The sequence below is a fragment of the Mus caroli genome, unplaced genomic scaffold, assembly GCF_978045245.1.
Source record: "Mus caroli unplaced genomic scaffold, Mus_caroli_1 scaffold_15, whole genome shotgun sequence".
Classification (NCBI taxonomy): domain Eukaryota; kingdom Metazoa; phylum Chordata; class Mammalia; order Rodentia; family Muridae; genus Mus; species Mus caroli.
Window position 1 is genome coordinate 54211489 of NW_028227270.1, and position 22877 is coordinate 54234365.

The window sequence follows — 22877 nt, forward strand, 5'->3', positions numbered from 1 at the left end:
TCAAGCCAGAACTGAATGGCTACAAAAATCTGCAGGTCTTTGTTGATACCATCATGGGCTGGATAGAGGCTGTTCCATCCTAAGTGGAAACAGGCCAAGTGGTAACTAAAAATTATTAATGAAAATGATTCTGAGATTTGGCTTCCTCATATCTCTGAGGTCTGTCAACAGCCAAATGATTTCAGTTGTTCTCTAACGTTCTTAACGTAAATTGGAAACTTTGTTGTATGTATCATCCTCAGAGCTCAGGAAAGGCAGAGGATGAACAGAACTTTAAAGGAGATTTTAACTAAATATACCCGTGAGAATGGTGGTAACTCTGGCCTCACACCCTTCTCAGGGTCCGATATACCCACTTACAAAAAAAGTTCACCCAACATGAAACATGGGAAAACCACCTCCATGATCTCCTGGGTACATGCTGGACTGTCCCACTCCAATCTCTGAGTCCTTAAAAAGATTGCAATTAACCTTGGATAAGATTTTCCCTCAGGTCCAGGCTGCTCAACCAGTTGGGTTGGTCTACCTGATGACCCGTTCCAGCCTGGAGACACTATACTAATCCACTGCTTCAAAACTGACCAGCTTGAAACTCGGTGGGGAGGGCTTACATTAGATGACTCGTTGGATGCTGACTGCTGCTGCGACTGCCTGCTACTCTTGTCTGGGTTCATTAGTTGCACCTAAAGAAGGCACCTGATGAATCCATAGAAGAGGAACCCAAACCCAGAGGTGAAAAGGGAATAAAAAGGACCATTCATTAAAAGTCAAACTTTCTGGTTTGCAGCCCCATAGGAGGAACAACAATATGAACTAACCAGTACTCCCAGAGCTCCCTTGGACTAAACCACCAATCAAAGAAAACACATGGTGGGACTCGTGTCTCTAGCTGCATGTGTAGCAGAGGATGGCCTAGTCGGTCTTCAATGGGAGGAGAGGCCCTTGGTCCTGTGAATGCTCTATGCCCCAGTATAGGAGAATGCCAGTGATAGAAGGCAGGAGTCGGTGGGTTGGGGAGCAGGAGGAGGGATGGAGGGGATAGGGGATTTTCAGAGGGGAGACTAGGAAAGGGGATAACATTTGAAATGTAAATAAAGAAAATATCCAATAAAAAAGTCAAGCTTTCGAACTTTTGACTGTCAACATATCTTTAAACGTTGTGTTCTTGATGTTGGGATTCCCACCATGACTTTCCTATGGCTAACAGTTTTATTGTTTAATTTTGAACCTAAACAGAACCTAAATGTATCTTAACAGGGAAATAAAAGGCACCCCTATTATAAGAAACACTCCTATATTGTCTTCCTATGCAAAATATTGTTTTTATCCACCAGGGCCCATAGTTTAGACAAAAAAAAAGGGGAGGGGGCAAACAGTCTTTAGGTTCAGATGGAAAATACTTACAATAAAATAATTTAACTGACCCATCTCTACATAATACAGACTTCAACATAATCCAATATCCTTTAAAAGGTTCTGATATTAGAAATTATAGATTGCTAAAATAAGAATGGAAAGGGAAGATTCATTAATTATTTTAACTGAACTTAACATACCCAGAGTAACCCTGTCTGTAATTTATACTATGGGGTATAATCTTTGGCTCTATCTAACACTAAAAGCCAATGAGGAAATTCCTTTTGTGTTAAGAGGATATTCCTTTTTCTCGGGCTTTTTAAAAGAAAATCTGTACAGAATAGGGTTTTCATATGAAAATTATATGAGTATAATGGGAAACAAAATGGAACACACCCCCACTAATGTTTTAAAAGCTGTGGCCAATGTTACTGTTGATAAGGTATTTGCCTTCACTGTCTGTGTTTTGATTGCACTAATGTTCTTTCTTACTGTAATTTCAGTTTTTAACAGACTCTCCATTTGGTAAACCATTGCACATAGGATGGAATTTAAAAAGAAACAAACAAAAAAACAATACTTATTCTGCACTCCCTGCAGAGTACAGGGTACAAGGTATATAGTCTAGGGCTTGTTACACCTTTGTACTCTGAAACTCTTATAACTGGGTAGAATTATAAGAGCTCTTCCTGATAACTGCAATGATTCCTTATATTTATTGGATCCCACTATAGTGGCTGTGACTCAGCCTTTGATACCAATCTCAGGGCTTGTTGTTGGACTGCAAAGAGAGGTTTCTAATTAGGCATAGCTTGTCTAATTAAAAAAAAAAAACTACTATAGTAAAAAAAAGTTAACTGAAATTAATCAATAAATGGAAGATCTGACAATAACTGTTCTACAAAGTCAGAGCTACTATAGATTACCTATTACTTAAACAGAACATTGGTTGTCAGCATTTTACTGAAATGTGCTGTTTTAATATGTCTGATTTCTCTCCTACTATTGACAACTAAATTGATGATCAAGAAGAAATAAAAGCTGTCAAACAAAATTTGACAGGCCTAAGATGGCTCTCCCACTTCACTGACCTTCTCATATTATTTCTACTACTTATCATAAGTGGGTTCTTTGCCCTCCAATGTGCTACTAACTTTATCACCTGTTACATAAAAAAAAAAAAAATTAGAATCATTGCTACCCATAATGCCACTAAAGACAGCTCCCTAAATATTTGACAGGGACATATAAGTCAAGCAGGGAATAAGGAACATTCCTGACTCCATTTTGAAGGCAGGAGCCACTGGGCTGTATTGGTTTGTTTTTCTGTTTGTTTGTTTGTTTTGTTTTGTTTTGTCTTTTGAGACAGGGTTTCTCTGTGTAGCCCTGGCTGTCCTGGAACTCACTCTGTAGACCAGGCTGTCCTGGAACTCAGAAATCCACCTGCCTCTGCCTCCCAAGTGCTGGGATTAAAGGTATGCGCCACCACTGTCCAGCCTTAGGCTATATTGTTAAATAAAGAAGTTTTCATTTACCATAAGAGCTGAGTTGCTGTTTTTAAGTCTATTTCCTGGAGTCTGATTTGCTCCAACCTATGACCTTGACTTGTTGATGAGAACACCCTGACCCTCCCTAACCTTCTCCAATCACTTTTTCTAATCATAAATCAACTACACGGTGTTCAGTCTTTATTGCTCCATCATTTCTCTTCTGTAAATGTCCTTTGCAGCAACTACTTGTGACTTTACTCCTTAAAGAAAGCCCAAGAAATGGACTACCTTCCCATCTACCTCCAGATGCCCTGGGGTGAACATTTCTCCTTATTCAGTTCAAATGTAAATATGGGGATTCTTTCCCAGACTGAAAGAGGTAGCTGACAATACAGCCTGATGGATCTCAGCCAGTGCCTCTCTTCTGAACCTTTGATGTCTGCTGCCACCCTCATCTTGGAAGTAGCAAAGATAAAAGACAAACTCTGGAATTGCTGCAAGGCCTCTGCCTAGGGGCAGACACTGGAGATGCTAGCCTCCTCAGTCACAGGTCTTCCATTCTGTAACTAGGTCCACTGGGCGGAAAATGTATGTTAATGCAAGGGCAGGGATGTAGAATCCCTCCGCTAATGGAGCTAGATGGTATTTGGAGTTATTTCTAGAACTAAGTGTACAAGTCTAACCCTGAGCAGCATGTAAGGGGCTTTTATTCTGCCATCAGAACCATCTCTAGATTATAAGGATACCACATCAAGACCACAACCATGTGGGCCACCTGCATCAGTAAAGACCCATTAAGGGACCTTTCTTATGCCAAAGAGGGGAAAAAAAACTCTATATTTATCTATCTGGCCTGGCTTGAGACATAGCATTCCAAACTACCCCAAACAGTTTTATCCAATCACCTGGGCAAGGGACTGCACCTTAGAAAGGTAAGACTACTATTAGCTGTGCTAAAGAGATAAGTGGAATAATTCCTTTAGTGAAATACGGCTTTTTCCCCCAGAATCTCTATTGCTAGCAGAGTCTCTACCAGCCACTGTAAAATTCTGTTGAGTCTACTGACCTTTCCATGTAACTTTCCCGTCCCTCTGAGATTCTAGTTAGAACCTGGTAGTTTTAGGGGTTTGTGTTTGTTTGTTTTCTGGAAAGCAATTTCCAAAAAATTCCTCATACTATTTCTAAACCCTATTGTGTCATGTGGCTGACCTCCACTTTGGCTTAACTTACACAGCATTTTCTTTCTCTGGGAGGCTGCTAAGAGTTATAGCTGGCCTGTCCTCGTGTTTTTTTCTCTTAAAATCTAATAAAATTGTCCTTTTGAATATACTTTGGCTTTGACTTTCAAACTTTTCTTGTCTTTTAGCTCATTAATCAGCAGGAAACAAACCTGTTCCTGTGCCTCTAGATGATTCCTACAGGAACAGATCTGCGGAGGATAATCTCAGAGCCACACTCAAGATTGGAAACTTCGTGAGTATTTTCTAATTTAACTCATCACAGTCTCTCAGGAAGGCAGACAGTGATCCTAGGGTTTGGGAGTGGTCTTCTAGTTCTGGCTGGAAAGAATCAAGACCTTATTTTGGAGGAAGCAAGAGTTTCATTGAGGTTGAGAGAGAAAGCTATGATTGTGCTCTAGGGCTTCCTGAGCTCAGGAACCCCAAGGGGAAAGGGGAAAGGTCCTGAATCCACATCAGGATCTATACCTTTAGGGTTTAAGGCGAGATGCAATCTGAGGAAAAGAAAATCAGCTACTAAAATCACTTAAAAGCTAATGGGAGAGTTCTTGAGATGTGAGAGAGGTTTTCTTATGCTGAGAAGGGAGAGTGGCAACCTGGGAACTGAGAGGATGATGGTGTGAAGAGAGTAGAAAGGGTACCAAGGGCTGTAGCAAAGGCATGGTGGGCCCTGGAGGAGAGGCTCAGCAAAGGGCTTAGAGACAGTGTGGTCAGTCAGCAAGACAGCAACCACTGATCAGGGTCCCAGTCAGGATGAGACCTTACATGAGTAGTAGTTATCTATTCTCGACAGCTTAACTCCTTCCATTTTATGCCTGCATCTGTTCTTGAACAGGCTGAGGCTATGAACTGGGAAGAATGTCAACATATTTATGAGAAAGTTTTCTGAGAAACCTCAGATCCAGGCACGGGGAGGTGGTTCAGAGGGCAAAGTACTTGCAGTGAAAGCCTGGTGACCGGAGTTCAGGCTCCCCAAACCAGTAAGTGCTCTGAACAAGGTGGCTGGCCTATACTCCTAGCCTTCAGAAGGCACCAGACAGGGAACTCAGATACAACCTGACCAATCAGTCTCTCTCAATCACTAAGCTCTGGATTCAACGGAGGGGTACCTCAATGAATACAGTAGGAAGGGACTGAGGAAGACAACTGACTCACCATTGGGCCTCCACCTGCATGTGCACACTACATACAGCTGAGAAACAAAACAAAACTTAGACCTATGTTTCAACTGAGGGAGATGACTTAGCAAGTCTGTAGTTAGTAATTCAGTAATTCAGAGTTAATGTTTATATAAAACAAAACAAAGTATCTCCTTCAGGAGAAAACTGTGTGAAATTATGGAAAGGAAACCTGAGATGGGTGGCCCTGCTTGACCTTTGCTCTACCTTTCCTACCTTCCAAAAGATTAAAGGTCAGTTGTATGGGATGCAGACACTTCTTCCTCCATATGTGGCTAAAGCCTAGCGTCATTCCTTCTTTAAAACCATAGAGAAGCTTTCTGAATCTTCCTAACAGGTGCCTGTTTATACGCAGGCCCACAGGAGAGTGCTACAGGGAAGGCAGGGTCCGGGCCGTTCACCTCTGGATCATCTTTACATGAGTTTCTTTTGTATTTTGCTTAGAAGTTTTACCAATGTGTGCAATGATTTCTAACTCTGCCTGTAGTCATTTATCCTATCCTATCCACTCAAATTAGAACCTAGATTAAGTCTTGAACCTAGGCTACATCAAGGAATTAACTTCCTATACAGGTTTACTCAGACCCCTCTTGAACTCTAGATGTGAAATATAATGATAGATGGTTGGTATTTAAGCAGCAGAGTGACCTACATGACACAAAGAAAAGAGACTAACCCATAAGGGGATTTGGAGGGAAACTAGGAATGTGAAACAGTAAACTATATTAGGAAATAGCACTTGTACCCACAATTTGTAACCATGTGTCTGTGTTAATTCTTGAAGCAATAAAATTATATTGAATATGCAGTAAGCTGGTTTTTTGGGGGGCCTTCTAAGGTCAAAATAACACAAAGTGTAGCTTAACCCAGGGCAGATGTCCCAAACTCAAATATGTTCAGAGAAATTCAACAAATCCATACTGGATCTATTTTATTTTATAAAGCAAGGTCTCTGAGTTTATCAGAAATAGTTTCTTAGCTTGATCAACTCCTTCATGGAGAATTACATTGAAGACTCTTAACAAAACTATTCAAAGAAACTTAGGGGCTCAAATGGCTTCAAAACCCCTACAATCACAAATACTCACCCAAATACCCAGCACTGTGTCCCTACACGCTTGCACTGTGTGTCCGTGAGGTAGGCATAGTACTGTCTGAAAGAACAGAATTAGAATCCATGAGACTTCTACACAATGGCATCACAGAGGGAACATAAAACCTGCTCTGCCTTGCTTGCCATACTCCAGCAGCCTGGTCTAATTTGATGCAAGGGAACAGACAGCCAGGGCTATTGAAACATTGCTGTAAGAGATTCTGAATTTGGGTCAGATGGGGGTGAAGGAAGCTCAGCTTACAGGATCACTCTGTTGGTAAAGACAGCTTTGGTCTAGTAACATTGCCACAGTCCTGAGCAGCCTGAGCCTGACACAGCTTCTCTGTGGAGTGGAGACCATTCCAGAGGGTTAACTACAGGCTTCTTCAACTGTCTCTTATGGCATCCTCAGGTTTATAGGTGTTTACTGTAACCAGGTAAAAATGTAGACATCTTTGCCTTGCAGAAACTAGAAGGGCCCCAGCTGCACTTCACTATAACTACTGAGTGTTGCTGACAAGATTAGTAAAGGGTGTTCAAGTGCTCTGAGCAGTACCCACAACTATATATCCTGTTCAAATATTTCCAACTGTCAAATGAAGATAAAGAAGACAGATGGATGTCACTTTAATAAAGCGACCAATACATAAGTTATATCAAAATACTAGAACAATATTTTGTATTGCCTTTGAATTAACACTTGGAAATCTGGTGTGTTTGTTTACATGTGACTGGAGTGGGTGTCAGTAACAGTGTGGCTTGTAGTCTCCCAAGCACTCCTAAGCTCTGTCCAGGCCTACAGAAGTCAAGTGAACCAGAATTTTGGGAGAATTATAGGTTCCCTTGAGGATTTGAGAGATTCTATGGCAAAGAAATATAATATATGCACAAAAGACTTTACATTAAATTCTGTGGGACTAAGATACTATACAACACTCATGCATGAACTATGACCTCATTACTTCAAAGACCCCAATCAAAACATCTGAAAACAGGTTTTCTCTCATTTACCCATATTTTTATTACCTTATTTGTCTTTATTAGATCAATATTAGTTTTTCTAATTTTGTGTGCTGGTGTTTGATTATTGTAATAATGAATGATCATTAGAAGAAATGGCTGAGATAGTCTCTTTGAGCAAGGTAGTCCCTCCACTTGTGTAGTTAAAATGGATATTTAAAATGATGATGTGGCTAGTAAGACGGCTCAGCAGGTAAAGATACTTTCTGCCAAAGCTAACAATCTAGAGTTTGATTCCCAAGATCTATATGGTGAGAGGAAAGAACAGACTCCTGCAACTTGTCCTCTGATCGTCCACAAGAGCACCGAGGCACGCATGTGCATGAGTGCAACACAAAAGCATTTAAAATGGAAAAAAGGTGGGGAAGGCAAGCTAAACAACTCCTCTAACTGCTTAGTTCCTACCTGTTTCTTCAGCAGATCTCAGACGAGGCTACTGTACTCTTTATGAGCTATACAGTGTAAATGCCACTTTAAAATAGGAAACTAACACAAGAAAAAAAGTTCTGCTTTAAGCTGCCCCTCATGGGTGTTCCTGAAGCGCAGTGAATGATGCCATTCCTCCAGCTCTACATGAATACAGGAAAGTATTCACAAGGACAGCTAAGCTCATTATGGCTGTCCTGGAGGACTACAGGGAACTTAAAAAGGAATCAGCTTAACTGAATCGCAATGAAGTTCCATTCTAAAATGAAAGTCTGTCGCTCATGACTTCAACTCTATACAAACTTTTCTACTTACTAATCATTTTAGGAAACCTTAGTGTCACCTTCACTACTTTTTAACAGGATGTGCGAACACCAGCAGGGACCGACTACACGGGCTGAAAACAAGGGCATTTGTATGGCCATACCACTAAATAGTCTCTTTCTAAATAGTACAAACTCACACTGTTGTACTGAGGTCTCAAATAAAAACGTTTTCTTCATATTTTGGATGAACACTTGTTTAGAATGCCATTTTCACAGAAAAAATTCTAGCTGATGTGATAGACTTTATGCTAAGAAAGAAAACATAAGTATATGTTCTCAACAAATGGCAGTGCAACTGGACAGAATTACCTCACTGTGGGAGCCGTAATGCAGCCGATGAAGAGGATTCTACACCAGCTTAAGGGATGGCTGGCTTGGAACACAAAGATGTGCTTCAAGAAGAAGGTATTCAACTCAGTCAGCTGAAGAGAAGAGAGATCAGTCATTCTGGTAGGCAAGTCGACATCATGAGCATACCAATCCTCAAACAGGCATTCTAGAGCTAAAAATAACCAGTATATCTGAAGTTGTTTCAGAAAATATATGAGCTTTCCCAAGAATTGATACTTTAAGTAGTGACAGCCAACAATAGTGACTAAGCACTGGCCAACTGGGAGGAGGCCAGGGCATGTGTATGCACGTGTGTGCATGTACATGTATATGTATGACTGCAGTGGTGGGAAGGGAAGGCATGACCTCTGGTCATCAAGGAACTGAAATGCTTTCTATTTTGCATTTCTGTCTCTTGGCTTCTCTGTGTGATCTGCTAGGACAGGCTCATATTTTAAAATGTCTCCACACTGAAGGAACTCCTTGGGCAGAGTAAGCTAGCTTCTGTAAGTCGCCTTGAAAATCAGGCCAGGTCCAACTCTAAATAAATCAGCACTGACCTATGAAGCGTGAAGCCCATCTGAGAGACGACAGAGGCATACAGTGTGTGTGTTGAGGGCAGATTCAATTTTTGTTGGCAGTGTTCCAGGATAGGGTCTTGCTATGCAGGCTGGCTGACCTGGTATCATGTAGCCAAGGTTGGTATTGAACTTGCATTAATCATCTTGTCTCATTCTTCCAGGGTCTGGGATGGTCAAATGTGCAGCACCACTCCCAGTTTGCAAGCATTTTTGGAAAATATTTTTATTTACAGTTGGCTGAATCTTCAGACCAATCTTATAGATATAGAGAGATAGTGACATCACTAAACCATAGTAATGATTTATTTTCTTACACCTCTCCATCTATCAAGAAAGGCTTTGCTTTCCATGTGTGAACAAGATATTTTCTTCTTAAAAGTGATATCTTCTGATCTTTTCCTTTGTATTTTAATGTTCAAAATTCCCATTTACTTACATATTATGTGTAGTGTATGTATATATGCAACCCAGTGCATGTGTGAAAATACCAACATTTTATGTCTGATGACTCTTAAAGAACCTTTAGGCAAAATAGAACCCAGCTTCCCAAAGAAAGTCTTCAGAAGCTATAAAAATCCCTGGAGATGAGAAGGACTGGGGGAAAACGCCTGAGGCATGAGAGTTCTCCTAAGACTGCTGAAATTTCTGACTATCTGGAATTTTTGCTTTTCTCCCCTAGTTTTATCCAAGATCCACACTAACCAATGCTTCCATTTCTACAGCACAGGTACAATTTTGTACACCAAAGAGTTAGGAATACAAGAAAAGATTCAGTAATAGGGTGTTTGCATTGCAAGTACAAGGACCTAGAAAAATAGGCTGTGCTTTTTTCTAATAAGGAAAAGACAGAGCTCAACAAGCCATTGTAGAGTCTCACTTTTATAAACTGCCCTTCAGTATCTGTTGAGGATGGGACACGGGACATTTCTTGGACACCATGGATTCTATATCCAGCAATACAAAAACTAAAATTAGAAATTAAATTAAAACATAAGAAAAAGCCATCCCAGTTTCTTTGGTTTTGAAAATATTCTTCAGAATAGTGTTAATTCCTAATTCATTGGGTACTAAATAAGACTGTTTCTAGGAAATCCGTTTTTAATTTGTAACTCAGAGGCTCATGTTTTCAGATTTTTCCACATTGAAGCAGCTCCTCGGACAGAATAAGCTCCCTTACGGCCGCCAGCTACACCAATCTCCTTCCACAGTATCCAGCTTAAATGCAATGTATCATTAATTCTAGATTTCAAGATTTATGTTATGTTTTGTTTCTCTGCGTAGAATGGGTACTTATAAGATTACCTGCCATATGATCATGAAAAGGTATATACCAGCCACTCTCTGAAAGGAAGACTTGGGGTCAAACCACCGGACGTAAGTCCAGCTAGCAGGGGTGAACTGCAGCACAGCTCGCTTGATCTTCCCTGTGGTGCTGTGGATGTCCCTAGGAGAAGAGAATGGAAACCATGAAAATCGAGGGGTAAGAAAAGAGGGGAAAAGGGAAAACTGCACTGATGATGTTCTAGCAAGTGCCAGAACAGGACAGAGAAGGCCCTTTCTATTGGAAGGGTCTCAAGCAAAGGTCCAAGAAGCATACTGGATTGGGGCTTACGGGTTCCAGGGATGATGGGCAGGACACAGTGATGTCAACAAGATCAGGAATCTTGGTGCAGCTGAGCTAAGAGAGGGTTCAGTTTATGACGGGTTGTCAAAGGAAGCTAAACAGGCATTGACGACCTAACCTAGAAGCACCCAGAAAGAATGTAGGTGGAGTAAGGATTCTATTCCAGTCCACTCTGCCTCCTAAGGGGGTGTTGTAGGGTTCATGTTTCATTTTCCTGAGCTCACCAATACTATTTATTTACCCCTATACTTCCCTAGAGTTTGGGGTGAGAGCAACATCACTTTTTGTGAGTTTAATCCTGGGAATCACTCATTCAAATGTCTCATGACAGGGAAAAAAAATGCATCTTACATGTGAGACTATGTAGGCTCAAAGATTAGGTGGTATAGACCAACTCTGTCAACACAGGAAGTAGGTATAATAACCCGAGCATTTCGACTAAGGCAGTTAAGCTGAAATCCAGGCCATTTAAATACCTGGTGAGGAATCCAATTCAACAGAGGCTTACACTGAGGACTCTTGTGTTTAACTGTATGCTCAGTGTCAGTGATATAAATAACATTTCAGACACTTCTTTCCAGAGGGAGAGAAGACAGGAGGAAAGCAGGTTAAATCTCTTATCTATCAGCCTTATAAGTCTTCTCAGCATAAAATTGTGCTGGGAAGACATCCTAACAAGGTTGGAGTCACAACAGCAATGAGAACAGAGATGGCAAAGGACCTGTATTTTTAAAACACTGAAATTAACAAAACAGAAATAAAAATACATCACAATCCACAAACATAATATTTAATGCAGTAAAGAGGCTAGCTTAGTTTAAAGTCTATATGCATTTATGTATTTCATACGGGTTTAATACACTGGGTGTTTAGTAGTGACCTTATGACCTAGCATCCTGACAAATGGATTCTATTGAACTTGAGAGGATGACTGCAGTATTGTGGCTGTTTCTGTGTCAACCTAGTATAAATTTTCATACACCAATGCTTAGTGACTGTGTGTCCTAAGGCAAGTTACTGAACCTTGACCTTATTATTGCCATCTCAAAGAGAATAGCAACTGTCTACCCTCAGAATTGATACAAGCTCCCCTCTTGTAGCAGTGTCTAGCCCAGGTACTGTTACACAGTAGATTGTCTTTAAATAATTACAAAGGCCTCACATCAACAGGCAAAAATAGGATTATTAGTAAACCAAAGAGGGTAAGGTAGTAATTAATGCTAAAAGGTCTCCCTTCTGTACCACATACCAATACAAACCTACCCTAGGATGAACATGGCTATATAGGTTTATAATCCCAGCATTCAAGAGGCTCAACTGGGAAGATTAAGTTCAATGTCAGCCTGAGCTATGTTAGCAGATTTCATCTAAAAAAAACCAACAAGTAAAATAAAAAGAAAAAAACTCAGACAAACAAATAATAAACAAAAACTCTGAGATAGATCAAACATATTATTCTAGGGAAAGAAAACACACAATCAGAATTGAAAGAAGTGGGCAGGCCTACAACCCCAGCTACTAAAAGCTTGATTCAGAGTCTGTATGGGATACAGAGTGAGTTGAAGGCTGTCACTGTAGCTTAATGTGATTGGAGGAGAAAAAAAAAGACTGAGAAGGACTTGGTAGACTTGGTAGTCCAGAACTTGCTCAGCATATGCAGGCACTGGGCTCAGTCCAACCACTGTTGGGGGGTGGGGGTATGACAAAATGGAAAACTAAAGTTCAATTTATGGCAACATCCAGTATTCTTGAACTATAAAAGGCAGTGAAAGGAGAAACTCCAGAAGAATTAGGCAGAAATCCTTTCAATTTAATATAGGATGAATCTGAAAGGTTTAAAATTAGATTCAAGGAAACAGTGAATAAATGTATCTACATGTTCAACAGAGGTGAGAATGAAATCAGTGGACTCTAATTACAAGAAGTTTGACATTTAAAAAGGAAGAGAGGACTAGAGATTGACAGATAGATCCCAGATATGTCATAATTTTCACTGAAGCCTTTGTTAACAGTAAAGCCCTGGGAATACCTGAATGGTCATGATCCAGTTACTGTGGGACCATAATGGCCTAGACACATGGAGGAAGGATTTGAGACAGCTTCAATCCTGGAACCCTCAAAGAGAGGAAGGCAGGAGTTGGCTGTTTTCTCTGCTCCCAACCTGGCACCAGAAAGCTGGCTCTCACCATCAACCCTAGTAAGAATTTACTACATTGAGTTATCAGACTTCACTCTTTGTTTGACCTTACAAGGTACTCCCCTACCCCAGCCTCCAGCCCCAACCCTCAGCTCTGAATATGAAGATGAAGTGTCTTCCAACATCCCTGTCCTGCCAATTGTACACAATCACACAAACCTTGCCCCAGAGATCATGGCTACCTCCCCAGGGGCATAAATACCCACCCCACCCCCATTAAACTGAACACGTTCTCTGAAGCTATCCCTGTGTGTGTATTTATTGCTCAAAAATCTGACCAAGACCCTGAATAGTATTCACCTGCCTCAGCTAACCTTCCCTCTCTCCAGCCCAGCACTATGGAGAAATGGACAGGAAGCAAGTTCCTATTTTATTGTTTGTCTGTTAAGTTGAGATATATATGGGAAAGCCCTTTAAAATCATCTTTTGGAAGAACACTGGATGATTTGGGGAAATGCTCATATTTCATGATATAAATTTCCTAATGCAATGAAAGTGTCTACTTCCATTACCACACCTCGGCTCTTTTCCTCACACTTGGTATCTATGGTTCCTGCCACAAGCTGAACAGCAAGTTGAACTAAGCACAATGAATGCAGAAATGGTGATGACACAAACTGCCATCCTACAAGAACAGAGAGAGATGTGACACTCAAGCTAGAGTCAAGATAAGCTTCCCTATATTGACAAGTAATCATGGTCAGCAAAGGAAAGCAGAACAGCCCAGTTTTCAGAATGCAGACCAAGTCCCTGGTACAGAAGGAGCTTGTGAATAGCCATGGGTGCCTGGAATGACATGGTAAAGGGTCTTCCTTCCCAGGCACACTGTACTTAAGGCTGGAGAACCAAAACAAAGGTATGTGGTGATGGTTTGGATGAAAACAGCCTCATAGGCTCATAGGGAGTAGCACTTAGGAGCCTTGTTGCAATAGGTACAGCATTTTGGAGGAAGTATGCAACTGGGGGTGGGCTTTAAGATTTTAAAAGCTCAAGGCAAGCCCACTATCACTCTCTTCCTGCCACCTGCAGATTCAAATGTACAATTCTCTATCAGCTCCTTCTCCAGCATCATGTATCCCTGCATGCTGCCATGTTGATAATGGACTAAACCTCTGAACCTGTAAGGCAGCCCCAATTACATGATTTCCCTTATAAGTGTTGCAGGGGTCATAGTGCTTTTTCACAGTTAACAGAACTCTAATACAGAATGTTACATGTGACGTGATGAACTTAATGTTTTCAAGCACTCAAACAATGGTCTGATAAAAAGTTGGAGAAGCTATCCCCAGGGGCAGACCACTTAATCCGGAGATGATCAGGATAAGGAAGTGAATGAATTAAAAGGAGTAGTTGTCACCTCACCTCTCCGAGCCTGCCCAGCTCCATCTTGAGGGTATACCTGCAACTGAACTACTTTTACCAGATTCACTTTGTCTCCCAAAGCTAAACCACCATCTTAATGGCCATGAACACCCGTTTGGACTGTTGCAGTGCCTTCCAAATGGGTCACCTTTCTGTTCTTATCTTCCACATACATACTTGTAAAGTCCCTAGCTGAGACCTAATTGAACAGCCAATCCTAGGGCAAGTTCAGGAAAGAGGACTAAAGCTGAGAGCAGCAAGATAACTCTGAGGCTGAGCCCCTGTTTGGTGTTACAGGAAGAGGAGGGGGAAAGGAGGAGAAGGAAGAGGAAGAAGAGGAAGAGAAGGAGTAGAGGAGGAGGAGAACTGGGAGGAAAAAACTAGAACAGAGCCATTAAGAAGAATGGTGGTTCTCAGCCAAGTTGGAGGCACAAACTGAGTTTGAGTCTACTTGCTGTGCATTAAACCTGTGAAGCACAGCCCTGCTTCAGAACCTTTGCACATGTTTGCCTTTCTCTCTAACTCTAAATACCTGCTGGAAGTAGCTTTTGTCTCCCTTCATCCCAGAGGTGCCTTCCCTGATTGCTGAAATAAAGATTATCTTTTGCCTTGTTTACCAAAAAAAAAAAAAAAAAAAAAGAATTATTTTGAACCAAGAGCATGTTTAGAATCTTTAAATAAGCAGGATGAAAAAGACAAAAGGGTATATGATTTAGCACTTCCTACACCTTTTTTGGGGTGTGTGTGTGTGTGTGTGTGTGTGTGTGTGTGTGTGTGTGTTTTAAGGCAGAGTCTCACTATATAACGCCAAGCTGCCATGAATAGCACTTCATAGCCCAGACTGGCCTTTAACTTGCACAATCCTCCTGCCTCAGCCTCCCAAGTACTGAGATGATGTGTTAATAACTATCTCAGCAGCATTTTCTACATGAATGTTTGAGATCAAATTTATAATTGTTTCAATTATACGTGCTTCACTTGCCAAAGTGTATTTATCCATTATTATGAGATTGCACTACAACCCATTCATAGTAAAGCACAAAAGAGATACAACATCATAACCAAGGTTCCAAAGAAGAGGACTCACTTGAAGCTTGCCCAGTGGTAAGTTCTCATCTCCAAAAACCGGCAAACGACCATGCCCAGCCAGATTCCACCACCATTGCACAACAGGATGTCCAGAATGACCTGGTCCCACCAGCACTCAGCAAAATTGGGCAGGAGATGCATGAAGAAAAGCTGAGGAACACAAGAGATAACAGTTGGGCAGACAGTGTCTGTCGATGGGGCTCACCATGCACATACATTTCTTTTTTAATCATATGTTTCCGAAGATGAGTTTCCTTTCCCCCAATGTATACAAACACAACAACAAAGTCTCCTTTTTCCCCCAATGTATACAAACACAACAGCAAAGTCTGTGGGTTTTTTTTTTCAAACATTTACCAATATAGTTCTCTTTTAAAAACAAAACATAAAAAAATGGATTTTAAGAAACAGTGGCAGCTGCGTGAGTAACACTGGCTAATGACACACAGAAGTATCTTCAAAGCTGACAACAGAGTGTAGCAAAATCCTCAAATGAGAAGTCTGAGAAAGTAAGATGAGCATTTGAGAACAAGCCAAATGCTTGTGGCCAAATATGAGCAACTGTAAAAGAACCAGAAAGGTTGGCTGTTAATGGCAGTAAGGACACTGAAGACTCAAAAGGACATCTCCCACTACTGGTGGCCAGGGGTTCCATCTTTCGATTAGGCACCATGGCATGCCTGGTGGCCAGTCAACAGGAAGACTAGGCTAAGTAGCCAGAGGTTGAACCTCAAAATAAACCAGCCAGGGGCAAGTGCTGCAGTGGTGCAATCAATAGGCTGTGCGGACGAGGAGGACTCACTCTGACTGCGGGCAACTCGGAACGGTTTCTGGAAGGAAACCATGTTTGAGTGGAAATGTGAACAGAAATTAGAGAATTCAAGAGATAGAAAAAGAGGCCAGTCTTAGAGAGGGCTGTGATAAGATCAAGAGTGAGACAAGATCTCTTGGAAACTGTTTTATACAAAACAAAGGGTGTGTCAGCTTGTCTGAAGCACACCCTGCTGAAAGGCGATCCAGCCGAAGATGAAATTATAAAGATCCAGACATCAGCACTAGTAGTAAGGTATTCTATCAGTCAAACATTTCTTCTCAACGTGCCTAAAACCGAGAGGCCACAGGACAACTGGTGCATGTTGTAGCAGTGGCTGCTGTGTTAGGGCTCACATCTCCACTGAGGTGCTTTTCTAGGTTGTGAGCTACCAGGCACAGCTGGAGCACTAGTTCTAAGACTAGGAGGAAAAGAAACTACAGAAGCAAAACTATGGGCAGGCGTGGGCATGAAAGATGCCCTTCAGCCTAGGTGCTTCCTGGAGGGTTACAAATTCTGGGGCAAGACAGAATCCCGGGAGATGGAGTCTGATGCAGACATGGGTCACATGCTCTTAAGGCAGAAAGGAGGTGCTCTTTCCGAACATGGAACATGGGTAGTGGAAAGGTGAGGAAAAAGTATAGCCAGGGAGAGACTAGTCTAGAAGGTGAGGAGGAATAAGGAGGGAAGGGCTAGGCCCAGGCTCTGATAGAGGTGTTCAAAAACACAACAACAACAGCCAAAAAAAAAAAAAAAAAAAAAGAAGAAGAAGACAAATGGACCATAAGCTTGAGATGGACTCAGTGACTCCAGACTGGGATGCAGTAGTCAGTTCCTCTTGGGATTCATAAGGTGACTCTAAAGAGCAATGGACCACTAAAGAGTTTGTAGGAAGAGGAGATCTTGATATGATGAAGTACTGGAAAGGATCATTTTCACAACAGTGTGAAGAAAACACTTCAAAAAACCCATAGATTAACATGAGTGGGAACAGAGGAATGGAAGACTTCACTGGCTCTACGCTAAGACCTAGGGACCAGAGGATCCTGGGGAGCAGCGAAGGGCAGAAGAACCCTGACAGGTAAGGGGAAGCAAAGGAAACTGAGAAAGGCCAGGTGCTGTACACAGTCACAGAACAGCTATGCAAGGAAGACGCTTATCCAGGTAGAAAGTGATATAATGGCAGGAAGGTGGGCTATACATCTGGGATGAAGATGTGACTCTTCTATAATGTCACCCCAAAATCAGTTTTCTTCCTCTGTACAATGGGAACAGATACAGCTGATTGAGAAAATTCTGAATGAGATAAAAGGGACTAAGCAGTGCTATGTGTGAGCTAAGCGTCACCCTGTAAGAATTCTCTTGCCTTGGCCTCCAGTTCCTTAAAGGGCAAACTTACTTGGAACTGTAGTCACTGCAGCAGTAGCAACTTAAACAGAGTTCACACTGAAACCAAGCAAGACCTGACCCACTTATGGTTCATGTCCTTATAAATGCAGTCCATGGAAACTCACACACACAGGGAGAAGGCCACCTGATGATAAATTTAGAGATCAGGGTAATGCATCTGTAAGTCAAGGAATGCTAAAGACTGTATGAAGTGGGCAAAGGCTCTTAAGAGGGGGACCTGGGTTGGGTGTCCACAGCACTGTCAGAAGGAAGCAGCCCTGCTCATAGCTTGATTGCAGACTCTGGCCTCCCAAACTAGGAACACACTGACAGAAGCTCACCTAATGGGAATGCTTTTGTACATTCAGGAGCTGGCACTGAGAAATATACGGACTGTGCACATGGTCAAATTCTGTGTCCTGGGAATGATCAATAAATGTTAAACTAATTGGAAGTAGTTCTCCAACTTTCAGTTTGCTGATAGGTTCCCTGGGGGGGGGGGGTACCTCTCATTTATTTACAGGCATTACCTTTTGATAACAGGTCACAGGGCTCTATTGGGAAGTCCCCCATCAGAGAGAAAACAAACTATTGTAATCCAGAACACCCAGTCCCAGAGATCAAAAGAGAAAGCCGGTCTGTGGGCAAAGTGAATCACTTACTTCTACACAGATTTCCTCTTTTCATTGATTTGTCTTATTTTGGACTCCAACTTCATTCGTATACTTGGTTTCATTTGTTTTTTTTTAAGACTTACCATAAAGGAGCACAAGTTCTTAAGGACACAGAAAATTTTGGTTTTTTTACTCAAAAGTACACAGTATTGTCATGGAATTATGTAAGTCCAATATTGCTATCCAGGGGCTGGAGGATGAACTACTAAGAAGTCGTAGCCTCCTTTACACACACTGTCACTATGATTTTGGAGTCCTGGTGATCCCCTTGTCCATGTCTTACCTCTGTCAGCTCCCAGGTGATACTGATTGTCCAGCAGAGCCCATAACTACGGATCAACAAGGCCTTCATGGCCCAGCCCCAGAAATGGCCAAATGCAAATATATCAAAGTGACTAACGATTCTCTCCCAGGTTATCACATGACAGTTCACAGCATACTCCTGGTTAACATAAAAAAAAGTTCAAACATGTTAACTGGTTGCACAACAAGCATATTATTTAAAATTACTTAGAAATATATAATATATTCAAAGCTGAAATTAAAATTAGACTACCATCTAAGAAATCACAGCCTCTGTTACACACATTGACACTGTGACTACATAGCCTGGTGATACTTTTGTCCATGTCTTACCTCTGTGAGCTCCCACTTGATACTGATTGGCCAGCAGAGCCCATAACTATGGATCAACAAGGCCTTCATGGCCCAACATTCTTAAATGCCTGGGAACTTTCAGTTTTGAGTTTATATAATAATTAGTACAGTTTTGGGTAAGGACTCTTCTCTTTAAAGCAGTTCAGGCTTTTCATCTTCTTCAGAGGTCACTTGCCTATATCTTCTCAGCATTTTCACTGTCATTGGGAATTTACAAATATTCCACTGTGAGTTCTTCTTCAACCCATTATTTCTTTTTCAGCCCAAGGTTTTTAGAAAGGGTTTTTAAATTTCCAAGTCTACTGGATTCTTTATGTTTCTATTTCTAGCTTCTATTCAGCTTCTCTCTGGCCATGTACATGTGAAGTCACTTTTTGTTGTTGTTGTTTTTTGAGTGATGTCACTTTTTAAAGACATGCTGAACCTTTGTTTAATTACTTTCTTAACCATTTTATCCCAATGTTGCAACTGTCATTTAGAAACTACCAATTAAAACCGGGCGTGGTGGCACACCCCTTTAATCCCAGCACTTGGGAGGCAGAGGCAGGTGGATTTCTGAGTTGGAGGCCAGCCTGGTCTACAGAGTTGAGTTCCAGGACAGCCAGGGCTACACAGAGAAACCCTGTCTTGAAAAACCAAAAAAAAAAAAAAAAAAAAAGAAAGAAACTACCAATTAGAAACTCAACTTATACTAACTCATTTGGAAACTAACAAGTTCCTCTAAGACTCTTGCTGTTAAAGCTTTTGCTAAGTTGAACAGGACATGCATGAGTGTGGAGTCCTAGCAATCTTTTCATTTACCACAGGAATGTTCCCAGATCTGCAACAGCAGATCTTCCTGGCTGACAGAGACTCTGGGGCTGAAACCGCTTGCCTATTAATTTAAGGAGAGTGACAAGGTACCACTAGCCCAGAATTCTTCAACCTCTTACCCTAGGATTACTCTGGAAAAGGCTGCTTAGGGCTAGATAAGGACCTAAGTTGGGAGTATCTGTTTTTAGTGGCCACTCAGCATAAACACTGGCTGGAAGTGGTTCTGGGGGAATCGTAAGTATATGTATGCTTTCATTAAACAAAGACACTTTAAGAACTATAAAGAATCAATTTGAATAACCCAGCACTAGAATTTTAAAGAGTAGATTCACCAATTGATCCCTAGAGGCCCCCAATTAATCACCATTAGAGGCCTTTGAGGTCCTTGCTGCAGGGTAGGCAGAGCAGTTTGATGCTTCCTCCCTCTTCCCAGGAGATAGATCCCAAGATACCTGGAGGATACCAAAATCCAGATGCTCACATCCCAGATATAAAATGGCAGTTTTGTATACAACCTACACACATCCCTCTACATACCATAAGTCACTCCTAGGTTACTTGTCCTACCTAACACAGTACAAATGCTCTGTGTGGTTTGAGAAAAATGACAAGAAAATAGTGTGTCCATGTTTGGTAAAGTGGCAATTGTCTCTTCCTAATACTTTTGATCTGAAATTAGTTAATATAAAGGATGATATAACAGATGGCACCAACTGTGTGTGATGCAGCTCCACAATAAGAACGGAGCAAGATGGTGGAATCTCAACCCAGCCTGGTGTTGGTTAGTTTTTTTGTCAGCTTGACACAAAGTAGAGTCACCTATGGGGAGACTTCAACTAAGGAATATCTTTATCAGATTGGACTGTGGGATACTTTCTTGATTAGGAGGCCTAGTCCACTATGAGCAATGCTACTCTTGGGCAGGTCCTGGGCTATTTAAGAAGCAGGCTGAGCAAGGCAAGGGAGCAAGTAAGTCAATAAGCAACATCGGCTACTGCTTAAGTTCCTGCCCTAACTTCCATCAGTGGTCAACTGGGAGTAGGACTTGTAAGCCAAATAAACTGTTTTCTTTCCAAGCTACTTTTGTTCGTCGTATTTATCACAGAATAAAAAACACATAGAACAAGCCTTTATTCCTGCTTGTAGTGTGCACAAAATCTAGGGGTGGGGTGGGGCAGAAAGACAAATGGCAGTGCCCTGAAGGCCAGCCACAAAACCCAGATGTGAGAAATCCCAGGAGATAAACTTTAAGGAAAAAGAAAGCATACACACATACACACACACATACACACACACACATACACACACACACATACACACACACACATACACACACACATACACACACATACACATACACACACGCACACACATACACACACACATACACACACACACATACACACACACACACACACACACATACAAAGCATCAAAAGAGTCTTAGACTACATCAAAGAACAACATGAGGACCTCACTGACATCATGTTGTCATGTTGTGAGTAAGTGAGGTAAAAAACGTACATTATGTGAAGACCAACTCCACAGTTGTGAGGTGTTTGTTAGAAATAAACAAAAGGAGTTTATACATCTTAGATTACTATCTGAGAACGGATTTAAAATGGAATGAGGGTGGACAATGGTAATATCAACCACAAATCAATACTTGTTGAATCTAGGTAATGGGTATAAGAGGACCTGAGTCTTTGTACTCTTATACGTGCTTAAAATTTATAAAAATATGTTGAAAGTTCTTGAAACTTTGCTGAAATTGTCTTATGGTACAATAGCCAACAAGTTTTTCTTCAACTTTAGCGATCTTTAACTCTAGCCTCCAAAAGACGGGGAGGCTACCCACCTGTTTCCAACTATAACCAGCATGACGCCAGCACCCAGGAGCTGCTCAGTCAGTACCAATCATACCAAGACAGCTACACTTCAGACAGACTAACTTTAAAAAGAGCTGGGCTGCCCAAACTTGTTTGATTCTTAGGCTGCATTTTTAATATATATTCTTAAAATCTTATTTTGGTTTTAGGGATTGATCTCGGGGCCTCATGCACTATTATCACTACCACTGAGCCCTTCCTCCAGCCCAGAATCAATCACATTAGAAATCAGCAAACTATCCACGATTAGATAAGAGACTGACTCAAAGTAGAGCCTAGTGGTACTTGGGAGGCAGAAGCAAGATGACCACTTCAAGGCCATCCTTAGTTACATCTTGAGTTGGAGGCCAGCACAGGCTACTTAAGAATGTGTCTTAAAAGAAGAAGGCATGAATAAATAAACAAAAATAAACTGCCTCTATTAAGATTAATAATTTCATCCCTGACACCAATTTATAGAAGAAATCCTAAATGAAAATATAAGTCTAAATTCCAACACATATATATCAAGATCAGGAATGGCAAGAACAGTGGCCCCATGACAAGTGTGACTCACAGACCCCATTTATATGCAAGAACAACTTTCCCCCAGTCCAGTGCTGAGTGAGCATTCTCTTGCTGGGCCACACCTCAATCCTCTTTTTACTTTTAGAGAAGGGAGTCTTACTAAACTGCTCAAGCTGGTCTTGAACTTATGATCCTCCTGTTTCAACCTCCTGAATGGTGGGTTTATATAGCTATCTCCAGACACATCTCTATAAAGGAACTTCTTTGTAAACATTTCACAAATAGGAAGAACACTTCTCTATAGCAAACAGTGAAATGATCCATATAAAAAGGAAGGGTTTTCTCTATAGCCATCAATGAGTACTCAGCACCATGAAAGGCTGGCTGGAGGAAGTAAACAAGATGAGGAATTAAAAAAAAAAAAAGAGGACGATAACAAAGCACCCAGATTCCTGGAATCTGCAAACAGCTGCACACCTTGCCTGGCTTAGCAAGAATCAGTTCGTACTGGATTAGATTGTAAAGGCAACTGCAGTTATCGTGGAGCTGTGACTGTGACACTGAGATGCCATTGTGATAGCGTATTTCTAAAGAAGCTAAGTGTCAAAACATTTTTTGATTCAACTTGCTCTTATGTTCCATAAGGCTCATGACAGAAACATTAATAGCACAACCTCAAGCAAGTTGGTTTACTTTTGCTCAAGCTCCAAAAAGGCTGCCTTGGAAAGTATTTTATCTACAATACCTTTCTCCAATTTCTCAGGAAATATCTTTATTTTCTAAGACTGCTATGAGCATGCCTGTCCTTACTGTGATAATGCTACACT

The 22877-nt window shown here is 41.2% G+C and overlaps 1 protein-coding gene across 1 annotated transcript in view; it reads right to left on the reverse strand.

Annotated features, from left to right (window-relative positions):
• Ptdss1 (phosphatidylserine synthase 1) overlaps positions 1-22877 on the reverse strand; it is a 62346-nt gene that overhangs the window by 13886 nt on the left and 25583 nt on the right. The window contains exons 5-9 of the mRNA XM_021179803.3: positions 18468-18626; positions 15309-15460; positions 10341-10482; positions 8437-8549; positions 6351-6416 (exon numbers count right to left, since the gene is read on the reverse strand). Of these exons, the coding sequence (XP_021035462.1) occupies positions 6351-6416; positions 8437-8549; positions 10341-10482; positions 15309-15460; positions 18468-18626 (632 nt within the window). The remainder of the gene's footprint in view (positions 1-6350; positions 6417-8436; positions 8550-10340; positions 10483-15308; positions 15461-18467; positions 18627-22877) is intronic.